Source organism: Thermobia domestica, chromosome 11, assembly GCF_964235325.1.
Source record: "Thermobia domestica chromosome 11, izTheDome1.hap1.1, whole genome shotgun sequence".
NCBI lineage: Eukaryota > Metazoa > Arthropoda > Insecta > Zygentoma > Lepismatidae > Thermobia > Thermobia domestica.
In genome coordinates, this window is record NC_137464.1 from 2,998,369 (window position 1) to 3,013,138 (window position 14,770).

At 38.0% G+C, this 14,770-nt stretch overlaps 1 protein-coding gene across 1 annotated transcript in view; it reads left to right on the forward strand.

The window, feature by feature from the left end:
* Positions 1–14,113, forward strand: part of Brf (Brf RNA polymerase III subunit) — a 222,165-nt gene extending 208,052 nt beyond the window's left edge. Inside the window, exons 13-15 of the mRNA XM_081729914.1 lie at positions 4,316–4,511; positions 7,499–7,698; positions 13,771–14,113. Coding sequence (XP_081586040.1) covers positions 4,316–4,511; positions 7,499–7,698; positions 13,771–13,889 — 515 coding nt within the window. The 3' untranslated portion in view covers positions 13,890–14,113. The remainder of the gene's footprint in view (positions 1–4,315; positions 4,512–7,498; positions 7,699–13,770) is intronic.
* The last annotated feature ends 657 nt before the right edge of the window (positions 14,114–14,770 follow it).

The following is a 14,770-nucleotide window of genomic DNA, read 5'->3' on the forward strand; positions in this document are numbered from 1 at the left end:
GCCCGGGAGACCCATCGACCCAACTTGTAGTGCTTCCCAAGTTGATGGAGGTCTGCAGAATGGTTTCTTCACTCACACTGAATTGTAGTCCCAGTTCCTCACATGTCTGGCCACTGTTCGCCCCAATTGCTGCCTGAAGATCTTCATTTTGTACATGTGTTGGTCTTCCGACACGTGCTGTCTTCGAGAGTTTCGTCACCATCCTTAAACTTGTTAAACCACCGCTGCACTGTCTGCGTAGTCACGACATCCTCACCAAAGGCCTGGGATATCTTCCGCCCCGCTGCAGCGGCGTTTGACCCAGTTTGAAGTAGTACAGCATACACGCCCTTATGACGTTCTGTGTAGGTTTCATGTGCATTCTGTCCTTACGCAAGTTCACGGTGTAACTGAACTGTCACAACCAGGTAGTACGTTGGATATACCCACACTATTAACTGACCTTCACCTTGTCTCCATTCGTATTCAACTCAAGGTGTGAGGGCCAATTAAACACAGAGCTCCACAAAAAGGACATAACTTTCTTGGTTACCTTATATATATATACGTGATATATCATGGTATGAGTATAAAGATTTCTTCATGATAGGCACTTCATTTTTGTCTGTTCTTTTCCTGTCAGATGATCTAACAAAACATTGGAAGGAGACTGCAATATGTGAAGAAGAACAATTAAAGCCTATTTTCAATTAATAAAATACTATTTACCTGCAATGCGTTGTTTATTTTAATTCTCTGCTATATTTCGTTCTTTCACTTTTGTGAGAACTTCATCTGGTCTCACAAAAATACTGAATTGCTTCTGTTTATATCCATGTTTCTTTGTATACAGAAAAACAAAACTTCTACTTTAGAGCACTATGCGTAATTAGTAAAGCTATAAGTCAGCGACAACTTAGGAAGTAGAACTTTTAAAGCGTTAAGACCCTGAAATACTAAAGATAATACAACATTTACCATTTTTCTTTTGCTTGTTTTTCGTAAGTGAAAGGAGATAATGAAATGCAACTTATCACAATCATACATAATGCTATTCTGCAACAGAAAATGTGAACCTCAAGAATTTTCAGTGTTGCCAGAATAACATTTCGTCCAAAATCTTAAGGGAGCAACTAGAGAAACGAACTTAACTACATTTTAATTAACATTATTGTTTAATTTTAATAATTGCATGTTAAAACTATTTTGTTTATTACAAACTAAATTCAACTATTAATTAAAAAGTAATTCACAGGAAACCAAAACAACATGATACATAATCAAATGCAAGTGAGTTCGTTTGTCTAGTCGCTGCCTTTACTTAGATTTTGGGGGAAGGATTATTCTGTCAACATTGTAATTTCTATGGATGGCAATACTGAAAATTCTTCAGGCTTATGTTTTTTGTTGTAGAATAACATTATCTATGATTGTGGTAAGTTGCATTTCATTATCTTCTTTCAGTTATGAATAAACAAACAAAAGAAAAATGGTAAATTTTGTATTATTTTTAGTATGGCAGGCTCTTAATAGCAAACTTTAATGTATAAAGCCTATTATTATTATTATTATTATTATTATTATTATTATTATTATTATTATTATTATTATTATTATTATTATTATTATTATTATTATTAAGATTAAGAGTAGTGTCAGTTTGTAGATTAAAAGTAATAAGAATAAAGATTGGGCTAAAACTCATTAGAATGTGTACATTACTCAACACGTACCCATTAAAAGAAATAGTTGCTTGTTTATCCATTCGATTGAAATATGTTTCTTGAGGATTATTTGAGTATCTGATAGAATGCGATCAACACATTGTTTTAGATGTGATATCAATGGTTAATAGTAGTATGACGTACATGGTTAGAATGAACAAATTAGGAAACAAACTGAATCGTTATTCATTGAGCATTTGAGTCTATTAGAAAGTATTTTTTAAAGAAAAACTATAAACAAACTATTGTAGGTTTTATTTTAAAGTGGAATTTAATTTAATTTTAGTGTGGTAATAATTAAGTGTTTAATTTTATTAGTGTTATCAATAATTAAAAAATGAAATGATATCTTTAAGTTTTATGTCACATGGTTATGCCAGGTAAGCTAAAGGAGACGGTGATGATGAGAAATGAATGAAATGGTGAAATGAAGAAAGTGGGTGGAAACGGGAGAACCCCGAGAAATCCCACGCACACGGTGTTTGTCCACCACAAAGTTGACTTGGAGCGAACTGGGATGAAACCAGAGACCCCATGCACCACAGGTGAATGCTCTACCACTGAGCTACCGCGGCCCCGACATTGAGCGTTTGCGTCTATGAAAAACTTTTGTTTAAACTATAAAATAACTATTTAAAGAAAAACTATAGACGAACTATTGTATTTTTTATTTTAAAGTATGATTTAGTTTAGTTTTAGTGTTATTAGTAATTAAAATAAAAAGTCGTTTACATTGTCAAAAGAAAAAACTAATGAAATTGATACTCAGAGATTTTATTTAAATATACTGTCTATAGTAGCGCAAAAATGAGGAGAACCAATGCTGTTGGCCGTTACAAAGCAAAGATATAGTATGTCAAAACTTGTATTTCCATCAAACTTGGATATACAGTTGTGTTCATCACAAGTTCACAGTTAATTCTATAAGGACAAAGCTGATCTGACAAATTAAAACATACAATTTAAATTGCGTGTCAATCACGTGTTTGAGCATAAAATATCATTTCATTCATATTTATTCAGAGGAAAATTTCTAACTGCATTACTGCCCGGCTGTCTTATTTCTTTTCGCTTGTGTTTTTGTATTTTATATGATCTCAGTTCATTCATATATATGGTGGCTTAGTTATACAGCGATAATTTCTGTTGAATGGGGTCTCTAGTTCGATCCCCGGCCAGATAAGTTTGTAGTGAACAACACCGTGTCCGTGGGTTTTCTCGGAGTACTCCCGTTTCCTCCCACATTCTCATTCCACTAGTTTTTTCACCTTCATTTACTTGCTTTATCATTGTCTGTCTTAGCCAAAGGGGCCAATAGTGGGGCGTTAAACTAAAGAACTTCATTTCATTTTTTCCATTCATTTTTCCATTGAAAGTAACAATCCTTTTCTCACACGTTTAGTATCAATAATTTGTAATGTCGCCTTTGTCTGAAATGGATCCTCCTCAATATTCATTATTTCTTTCAGTTAACAACCGTTGCTTTGTACCTCAATTTTTTTGTTCTTCTATAACCGAAATGAGTCTCTTCGAATCGTTCATTAGAATAAAAGACTCCGCCCTAAATATAGACAAAGGAAACTTAGACCAGAGTTAGGATGTTATTATTTCAACTTTAAAAAACACAAATCAAACAAATAACATTAACTTCATTACATCTTACGTTACAAAGTCAATTTATGACACAGGGACCGCGGTGGCTCAGTGATAGAGCGTTCACCTTTGGTGTATGGGGTCCTTGATTCGATCCTAGCTGTTACCAAGTGAGCTTTGTGGTGGACAAACACCGGGTTTTCTCGGGTTTCTTCCCACTTTCTTCATTCCAGCATTTCGTTTATTTCTCATCGTCACCGTCTCCTTTAGCCTAGCCGGCATAATCGTGGGACGTCAAACTTAAAGATTTCATTTCATTTTCAATTTATGGTACAACAACAAAATAATCTTTCTTCGCAGGTAAAGTACTATAACTACTATAAAAACTGGCTTGTTGCGGAGGTCGATTCTTTTTTGTTCATTAACACATTTATATTATTCGTAAATAAAAATATGTATGCATATATCAACTACGTGCTCTTCACAGATTAGTGTGTATTATATAATTTTCACAACCAACATAAAAGTGAATTTATAGTTATCTAGAAATTCATTTCAATTTCAGCGCACAACATGGCCAAAGTTTTTAAATTTAGTGGTTAGCATTTAATCTGTGCACCATACTTTTTCTTGGAAATTTGTTTCGTTTAAGTATTGGAAAGCGATCAATAGTTATCTGCGATTTTATTATTTTACTCGTAGGAAGGGTTAAGATCGAAGACTAGTTATAAACGTTAATAACTGTACAACTCACGTAGAGGAAAAGAAAAATAAGGCTCTGAAAAGTGAGGTTATCTACTTTTTTTCTCAGGAAAGTTCTATAGAAAGGAGAGGGAGGAAACTTAGATGTCACCTAAGAAAGTGTTAGAGAATACTGAAACCGTATGAGTAAATCACAAAATTTGAGGTACAAGGCAAAGCATTCTTATTGAAATTATGTATTTCGTATCATTTATCAATAAGTATTTTTTCAATTGGATTCTTTCTAAGCGTTTATTTATTTATTATTTTATTTTTAGGGGAAGCTATTGAGAAGATGCTTCAGGAGAAGAAAATTTCTAGTAAAATAAACTACGATGTTCTTCGTAGTCTAAATGTGAAATCCCTAGAAACGCCGTCAACACCCAAAGCGAATACTAATGTCAATGAATCATTCTTTGGAAGTCCAACCAACGAGGAGTCTCGACTATTGGCTCCTCTAAACTTAAACAGAGGGTAAGGAATACGTTTTTATTTTTCTTAATAATATTCTGTATGTTCAAAATGTAGTACGAGGGCAAGTCAGAAATTATCTACACTTTTTATTCTACATTTATTTACATGAAGTTAGGGTTATACTGTGCACATCATTTTTCTACGTAGTCTCCCTCCTTATCAATGCACTTGCCCCTACGGTCAACGAGCTTACGTATTCCTTCTAAATATAAGGTTTTCAGTTGGTCGTGAAGCCACTTTTGCACTGCATTTTGCACGTCTAAATCTGAGGCAAATCGGCGACCACGCAAAGCATCCTTGAGTGGCCCAAACAAGTGAGTCAGATGGAGCTAAGTCTGGGCTGTAGGGAGGGTGTTCCAATAACTCAAATTTCAGCTTGTTGATGGTTACAATAGTGTAATAGTCGTGTGTAGCCGTGTATTGTCATGCAACAACAAAACTTCCTTCGACAAAAACCTCGGCGTTTGTTGCGAATTGCCGGCTTCATGTTCTTTTCCAACATTTCACTATAACTCGCACTGTTGATCGTCTTTCCCTTTTCCATGAACTCTTCCATTATGAGCCTCTGTGAGTCCCAAAACACAGTTAACATAATCTTTCCTGCGGATGGCTGTCTTGAATTTTTTTCTTCGACGGAGATCCAGGGTGTTTCCACTGCATAGTCTGGCGCTTTGGTTCTGACTCATAGTGATGAACCCATGTTTCATCGCCGGTGACTATTTTGCTTAAAAATGCATCACCTTCGTTGTTGACGCGAGTGAGTAAGCGCTGACAGGCCCTAACACGAGTGAGCTTGTTTTCTGCAGTAAGCTTTCTTTGTACCCACCGTGCACAGACTTTATGAAAACCGAGTTCGTCGTGGATGATTTGATGTGCAGAGCTATGACTGATGTTCAAAGTAGCTGCTACCTCACCGATAGTGATTCGCCTATTCGCCAGAACCATCTCTCGAGCTTGCTGAATGTTGTCATATGTAGTGGCCGTCCTGCTCCCTCTTCATGCGTTACACTTGTTCGACAACTTTTAAACTTCTCCAGCCACAAAAACAAAGTTTTACGTGATAGTGCACTTCTCCCATATTGCGATGATAGTCTGCGATGACTGTCTGACCCTTTGACACCCTCCGACCAGAGGAATCGGATCACTGCTCGTTGTTCTTTGGTGCAAACTTCTAATTGAGTAGCCATGATATATCTGCAACAGAAGAAGAAAAATGGAGGAATTAAGATCACACTTTCACAGCATTACCACAACAGTATAACAATAAAATATGCGAGGACAGAAGACAAAGTGCGCAATGTAAGAAAAATTATGACAAAAGTGTAGATAATTTTTGACGCCCTCGTAGTTTATGATACATGCAATAATACAGAAAGCTGATCAAGTTATATCCGATTTATTTTCAAAGTGCACTTACTCTATGAAAGGCCGACCCGCTACATCACCACTGCGCAACATAGCAATTTCCACTGCAGCAAATTATGTTGGAGCAAAGGTATAGGAATTCCATCCCATTCCTTCCTCCAGGTTCTCCATAGGCCACTGAAGGTGATGTTGTAGACGTCATTTTAAGTCCAATTGTGCAGAAATACATTGGGCTGATGTCAGGGCTTCCTACAGGAATGTCATAACACAGATTCCCGTTTCCTTGTTCATATTACGACAAACCTGAGGGTATGGGTGGACGCTTTCTCCATGTGAATCTGCATCTTGTTCTTCTTGGCTCCGTACAAACGAGGTATGACTTTCTAACAGATTTGGGTCTTAATGGATCCCTGGAAATAGGAGCATTCACCTTCACGTTTTTGTCCACCTTTCGTAATTCTTACTTTCTATCGCAACCATATCCAATGACAATCATAGTTCCCTGCTGAAAACTTTCTCGAGACTGGCAGTCAATCTTGGTACCTCCTTGCCAGAAGTGTCACAGTACGTAAATGCTTGAATATTACCATAACGCGTGAGATAAATATATGCCTTGTCGAATGTGAAAACCGCCCTCCATTTTGACTCTACCATCTGTATTAAGTTCAACAAATGTGACGCGGGAGGAAGTTCTGAATCCAGCCCTTGTGCACGCACTACAGGCTTAAACAGTGATGAGTGATGCGGCTGACAATGGATTGCGTCAGATTTAATCTCGGGGCCATGTCATGGTGGGGTGGTAGATTCTTCTAGCCTGCGAGTCGTCAACGAATCCGAAGAAGCACTTCATTCTACACCTTCGCTGGTAACTTTTGTTGGCAAATGTTTCCTCATGGGCCCCATGTGTTTACGTGGCCACAATATTTTTAGCTGTAGTCACTCTGATAGTTAAACAGTTTTTCAGATACTGTTTCATTATTCGGTTGTATAAAAATTGTGTCGTTCCCAATAACGGTGCACTTTGGTGGCATTTCATTAGCATCATTTCGAGCAAGCTGGCAGATCACACTACAAACGACGCCGGTTTCATGATTCTGGCGTAATCACACAGGTGATAGCAGCATTGCCAAACCATTCGGATAATAACTGGTCAGCCTTCTGTAGGAAAGATTTCTTGAACTTCGCACAGCGTTTCTCAAGGATATAATCTACCAGGACAATAGATACTTCTGTTTTCATGGAATCCCAAGTAATTTGATTTGCACATGCCGTGAAATACATGTTTCTCATCAGATATTGCTATGCAAAACTACGAAGTGATTAAATTTGTGGTGTATATTGGATTTAGGAAATACACATTCAGCGCTGAAAATTTCCCATACTTTTATTCTGTATTGGAATTTCGCGACACTCCTTGAGGAGCACATGTCCGCAAAACTTTGAGTACGTAATATCTTATCTCGTAAAGCGAAAGGAAAATAAATATATAGGAACTGCTAACAATAGAAGACATGGCTGTCTAATATCTGTATTTCTCTACATTTGTCCTGTACCCCTAAAATTGTGCATGTTCTACTTAAATGGCAAAGAATTTCTCTAATGTAGTATATTTCTGGTTGCAGGACGAAGCGAAGTGCAGAAGGTGAATCAAAGAGCAAAGATTCTGTGAAGAAAGTCTCCAGGCAGGAACAGAAACCTTCCCAGCAGAAGGCGGGGGCTGCAAACGTTGGGTTCCCTGTGATCGGAGTCACGGATGATGATAACAAAATAGTCGTTGAGTCAGGGCCTGTCGAATTGGAACCAGAAGCTGACATTGAAGCTGGTAAGTAATGATATGTATTATATGTAGAGTGGATACACTAATAATTACGAGGGTCGTCCAGGAAGTAAAGAACGTTTTGGAATGGTTAAATAAAAACAAAAGATATGTGCGCGTTCAGAAAACGAATGTCACTCCTTACTTCACATTTGGCGGGATTTTCGATTGGCGCCGCCATTTTGAATCGCTGCAAGAATAAGTAGCGTGACCACACAGCATTGAGACTCGGCTCACATGGAGGTGAAGGAATTAACTAACTGTCGCGCACGCGATCTCAGTGGTGGGGGATCGGCGCCGCGCGCGGTGCGCAATCGTTTTTTACTTTCTGGATGGTCCTCGTATTTCTTTCTGCTGAGAGGTAACTTTGGGCTAAAGGCTGAAGGTGTAGATTCTATTAATTGAATGGTGATGCTGCTAACAACCAAGAAACTAGACTCAATTTGAGAATGACAATATGCAGTATCTCCTGATAGCACTCTTCATAGTTTCATCTCTGACTCATAGTGCCTAAACACTGATCTCCATGATACTCAACATAAGAAAATACATATGTTACACAAGTATAAACACTGTCACAACATGGATACTCCTATTTCTACATTGCGATTATCCCATTTAACTACTCAACTCTTTCTAGGAATAAATGTCAACTACGAACGACAGAGCGTGTGCTTATTTCATACAACACTTAGCACGTAATATTTCACACTAGCAACTAATTACCAACACTTCTAGCCACATGTTCAATAGCTGTGACAAAATCAGTAGGTTTCGGATTTTTAGGATGCAACATATCCAAATTAGGATTTTTAGAAGTATTGTACATGTTAGGATTTTGTAGGTTTTCAAAAACATTGTTTAGGATTTTACGTTTTACATTACAGAAAAGGACGTTTTAGTACAGCTTTTCAAAGTATTCTCCGTGCGCGTCGAGGCATCGTTGCCATCGTTGTGGCAACTCCCTGATTCCTTTGGCGTAGAAAGAACTTGGTTTTGTCGTAGCCACTGGAAGACATCCCAGATGGTCTGCAGTGCTTCATCAGTCGTGAATTTCTTCCCTCCCAGATGGTCTTTAAGGAGTGCAAACAAATGATAATCACTGTGAGCTAAATCTGGACTGTAGGGGGGATGGGGCAGAACTTCCCAGCGCATTTCGGCCAGAGTGTTGTTGTCACATTGGCCGTGTGAGGGCGGGCATTGCCATGGAGAAGAATGACATATCCAGTCAACATTCCAGGTCTTTTCTTGCGAATAGACTTTCGTACAGCACCGCTGAACAATGTGGAGTAATACTGGGCATTAATTGTGCTCTCTTTGTCCGAATATGCTCCCTTTGTGACTGCAGTCGGGCGAATGTGTCCATGCGCTTCATTTGTCACCAGCTCCCGTCCTTCGCGAAACTGTTCACACCATTCGTTCACTCTTGTCCTTAACATCGTTTGTTCACCATACTGTGCTTGCAATCTTCTGAAAATCTCGCTGGTTTAACTTTCTCCTTCACAAGAAATTTGTATTACACACAGCTGCTCCACAGCCACAGAAACACTGCTTGCCGTCATGTTCGCTGCAACTGCTGCGCATGCGCCAAATACGTCATGCCGGGAGCTAGTTATTCGAGAAGGAGTACATTACGACACATGCAAGTTTCATCATGATCTGGCTATTCATCGATTATTTATGTACGAAAATCCCGGTCAACTTGTATTACTGGTAGTTGAAATCTGGTACAGCATAAGCATAAACTTACTTAGCATAAACCCCACCACCACCACAAACTACAAAGGAACATTCCGCGTAGAAGGAGCCTTGTTATTGCATTAGTGAAAACTTCTTGACAGCGAAATACTAGGATTGATATTTCGTCCGTTAAATAGTAATTTTTATTTCAAACTAGCTGTAAGCACCTGTTGTTGTCGGGTCTTAACTCAGAATCTTGATAAAAAGAATAAGAACCCGTTGTTACCGACTCTTTATTCAGAACATCGCTTAAAAGAAAAAGAAGAAGTCCTTACTCTATTCCTCTGCTGTTACATAAGCCCGTACAACCATTAGATAATGGAAGTTGCATACACGCAAGGTGTCATCAGAAACCGCGATTTGTGTTTTCGCATACATTGTCATTACATAAATCTAACCACCACTTCCCGAGCCAAAAAGTCGAAAAAATGTTTTCGTACAGGCTTAGATCTGGTGAAGAACTATCTATGTACAAACTTTTGGTGGTTCAAGGTTACTCCTTTCTACGCGGGAAGTTGATGACGGACAGATGCACACGCGCATTATTTTATTAGTATACAGAGGTTGATTCACTTATAATAGGCCAAAAATCAATGTGAACTATACCGCGCATGCGCAACCCATCTCCTTGAGATTGCCACGTGTTTTCCTCCCAGTATCTCCGTAGCCACGCAGTAGAGAAGTGTGATTAAGCATAGTCTGATGCCACCAAAACTGAACGGATTCTGAAAGAAGTTCATTGTGACCCTTTCCGACGCTAAGTGCACGACGTCGCGCGTCGTAGAAATGTCAAGTGCGTTATATTGATGTAGGTCGTGGCACTGTGAATCGTATTATACGGAAATATGTGGCACGAAGTCCAAGGCCCACCACACGGACGCAAACAGCTAGAAACCGCACTCCTGTGAAGAAGACCCCGCCACTATAGTGTATGGTTAGGCGTATGACGACCTCTGAAAATCCACATACACAGCGTACGATGGCCAGCAAATGCCACACATCGCAGGCGATGATCAACTGCGCCATTCAGAGAGATTTACGCCTAACGGTCGTTCGCAAGAGCAGTACGCAAATCATGGAATCATGTCATGGCTGAGCGAGAAAGGAATTGAACATGGTGATCGGTGTAAGTTTGTTGTTGCCTTTGATGAGGTGTGGATTTACCTCACAGGCTGTGCTAAAGTTTGTGTCATTACATACAGACCTGTTGACGCCAAGAACCGAAGCACGTTCTCGCTAGGGCTAAGAGATTCCGAAAAGGGTTCATAACGGTCCCCGGCTTCTCATAAAGGGGCAAATTGCGTCCAACGTCTTGAGTAACAGTGTTTCAGATTTATAAAGATGAATATTGTGGTTACTTCTTCGTTAAGTGTTTCGAACTTTCGTCCCAAAAATGTTACATAATTTTGTTACTGTTTAACTGCATTTATTATTATTTTAGATATCGTGTTTTTCCAATAACTTAGAAAAAAAAATATTAATTTAGGAAGTACAATTGATATTGTGTTACGGTGATATGTTAATACCACCGTGGCACTGCAAGAGATTTCTGCTAAATGTTATGCTCTGAAGAAATAATTTTTAAGGTGTACAAATAATTTTTTTTTATTATTTTGCATGACAGTAAATTGCAGTGTGTAAAACCGGAAACACTACGACTAACGGTTTCTATATTGATTTATATAGAGCAAAAACGCTAAGAGATAGGGAGAAGCTGTTTTTGGATTTAACGATTTACGAGTTGGTACCATCTTCTCTCTTAACCCTCTATTCAAACTGGAAATGGCAGAAATTAACTACTTCCGGTTTTAATGTCGATCGCCTTAGAATATAAGACCATGATAGATAGCGAGAAGTGATTTTCCGTAGTCAATTAAGTGTCCCAAGAATATATTCCATTTCTGATCTCTGTACTGAAACCAGATGAGGCACAAATCAACCATTTCCGGTTTTAACGTTGATCGTTACAGAGTGAAAACAGTTACAGATAGCGAAAAGCTGTTTTCTGCACTCGATTAAGTATTCCAAAAATATATTTCATCTCCAGTCTAATCTCTGTACTAAAACCGGAAGTGGTAGAAATCTATCACTTCCGGTTTAAGTAATAAATTAGAAAATATCACACCATACAAAACCAAACTCCTTCACGTGGTATACACGTGACATTGCTACTTGTTAATTTTGTCGATTAAATGGTCCAGAAAAAAACGTTTTTAATTGACAACTGGAACAACTTGTCGATTATGCAGTGCTGAAACCTCTGTTACGACTAAGATCCTTAAGCGATATATTCGTAATATGAATTCACGGATAGTCGACATTGGGAGAATCCGTGGATAGCAAATTTTAGTTAAATGAAATGACTTGCTTCTTTTGTGACCTTTATAGACACGAACGTCAGATTCGGGAATAGATGCCTCGAAACTAACTTACATATCAAACCTACAACAGCATATAATATCTTCTCTTCAAAAGCTCTCATTGTCACCATATAGAACGCTCAGTACTTTATGCCCTGGCCACTTGTGTAGCACATATTTGCTTCACTACACAATCCGTGTCAGGAAATAGTTATAACATATCATAATCGGGCGAGAATTACTTTGAAAGTATGTCACATACTCGGTCGTTCAAACGTAACCAATGTTATAAACTATGCTACCATAATGTGTATCAGAAATGTACGTTCATGCTAATGTTCTGGTAAGAGGATTTTGTAGTTGTTACATCTTACATTCCAACGAAGTAATTGAGGTATGTCTGTTCATTAATGTGTAATTAAGACTGCTGAAGGTCTTGAGGTTTGTGGACTATCGTAGTGATACTAAAATTAAAAGGTGAAACAAAATTGTCTGTGATCTCCCTTTTGGCTATACGGTTAGAGCACGCACATTCGGTGTGAGAGAGCTGGTTCAATTCCCGGTGGGAGCTCATGTGGTTCGGATTCCAAGTTAAGCTGTAGATCCACGTCCTACATAACGTCAATGCTGGAAAGGGACGACGAAATTCAGTGCAACCTAGCTCGCATTACCACGCTGATTATTTATTGGTTGTAGCAATCTAAACATATTTAAAGAACTCCCCTTCATCTATCCACATCAGCATGTATTAATTTATCTCTTTAAAGATATTATATATTGAAGTAACACTGGCGCATTCGTGAAAGTTCTCTACGTCTTCAAAATGTTAAACGTATCAATTTTACCGTCTTGTAACGTTATATTTATATATATATATATGTTTTTTCTTATCTATTTTGTCGTTACATATGCCCACAGCTCGAATCACTGAAATCAACACAATCGAGTGCCTTAAATTTTTACCTGCAATTGCAATATTTAACAATTGTATCCCTTGGAAATCAGACACATCAAATATACCATAATTAACTTTTTATTCCCTTTTAAACTCAATGCCTATATTATTTTTGTTACCATAGCAACTACTGACAAATATCTATCTTCTTTCCAATAGCTGACATTTCATGATTATCTATATAGAATTAACATGTATTCTACATTCTTCTTATTCTTCTTATCAACAAACTGTGTGCTTCTAAGCACCGTTGCCCAAACTCAAGATATAAAAATGGAAGTAATTCGCAAAACAGATACATAATATCGTTGTAGTCTTTCGATGTAGAATTGCGTAACCTTAAGAGAACTATCTTAAAGCTAAGTTGCCGTGCTACAAGAATCTTGTAGCTGTCTTTAAAAGAATCTTGCAACCCTACAATATTTCCCCATGTAAACATAATCTTGAAAGGGACATGCGACATTTTTTCATCTTGCAAGGAGTCAAACCATGTGCAACTTTCTGAGTCGTCTTGCTACCTGCTATCGCCCTCCCGCTGATATATATCATTCATTTGGACGGGGAGGGAAAACGCGCCAAAATACACGTTTTTAATGAGGAGGTTCATTATTTGTCCACTAGAGTGCAGTGCTGCATGGGTGGAGATATCTTTCTTGCTTTTAGAAAGTTGTAATGTGTAAATACTGAATAGAAAGATGAAGTTGCAAGGTTTTTTAATGACAGCTACAAGATTCTTGCAACATGGCAACCTAGCTTAAGGCTCTGATGTCATCATTCGCCACTGAGGATATCCAACGAACTGTCCATATGAAATCTGGATTGTGGCGGGAATAAATAGCGTCGCTGTTGACGTCCCCAAATGCAATCCGATGATTAAACTAGTTTGTAGCATCGTTGTCATGTGTCTACACTTTTAAAATTATCGAGAACGACCGCCATTTTCTCCTTGCTTATAAATATAATTGCCAATTCGTAAGTCTTTTATTTCCGTATTTGGTGATATATTTTATTTTTGTTTTCCAGAAGAGCCTGAAGAATTCGACGAGGACGATGCTCATCTGTCAGCGGCTCAGCTGCTTAGTCAACACAGAGGCGACGCAGACGAGTATTACCAGGGCTACGACGACGACGATTACATGTAGCGAATGGATGCGTTTGTCTTTTGTCTTGTATATCCAAACAGCCGGCATTTCATATCAGTATTTATTTAGAAATATTTATGGACGAGACATTTTATTTTATGAATCAGGATCGTTATACTCAGTGTTTTATCTGTGTTTAGTGAGCATTATATTAGCTTTGTAATATATAAGGTCATTCCTGTGAAGAGGTTTGAATTACCTCTAACAATTAAACAGTCGAATTACGCAGAAAGATTGTTGCTGTTATTTATATTTTATTTTTACGTATTAGTGATGTAATCTTGTATATACATACGAAAGATCAAGTGAATCTTCAGTTAGACGTAGTTTGTTTGTTAGAGATTTGTAATTGTATTTTGGATCGTTAGATTAAGAAAGGTGATTGGGTTGTTGAGTGTTTGTCCTTAGGATAATTGAAGTGGAGAAAGTACTCAACTGACGTGTTAAAAAGATTCGCAGTTCAAAGGAGGCATCGAATATTACTCCATTAAAGTCACCTCTAATAATATATCATCGGCGTTCAGGCAGAAGTCACTAACTCCAAAAACAAACTAATTGAGTTAGGTACTTCTTCCAGTATGATAACGATACACAAGGTGAAATACACGACGTTCTAAGAGTGTCAAACTAGATGTGGCAGATGAAATTGCGATGCTAAGTGTGGTTATTCTTAGCATAATAATGCCATCTGTTACATCTAGCCTGACAATGTTAGAACGTGTATTTCACCTTGTGTATCGTTATCGTACTGGAATAAATACCTAACTCCATTAGTTTGTTTTTGGAGTTAGTGACTTCTGCCTAAACGCCGACGATATATAAAGGCGAATGTGAGTTTGTGTATTACCTCATCACGCAATAACCACTGAATCAATTAAAAT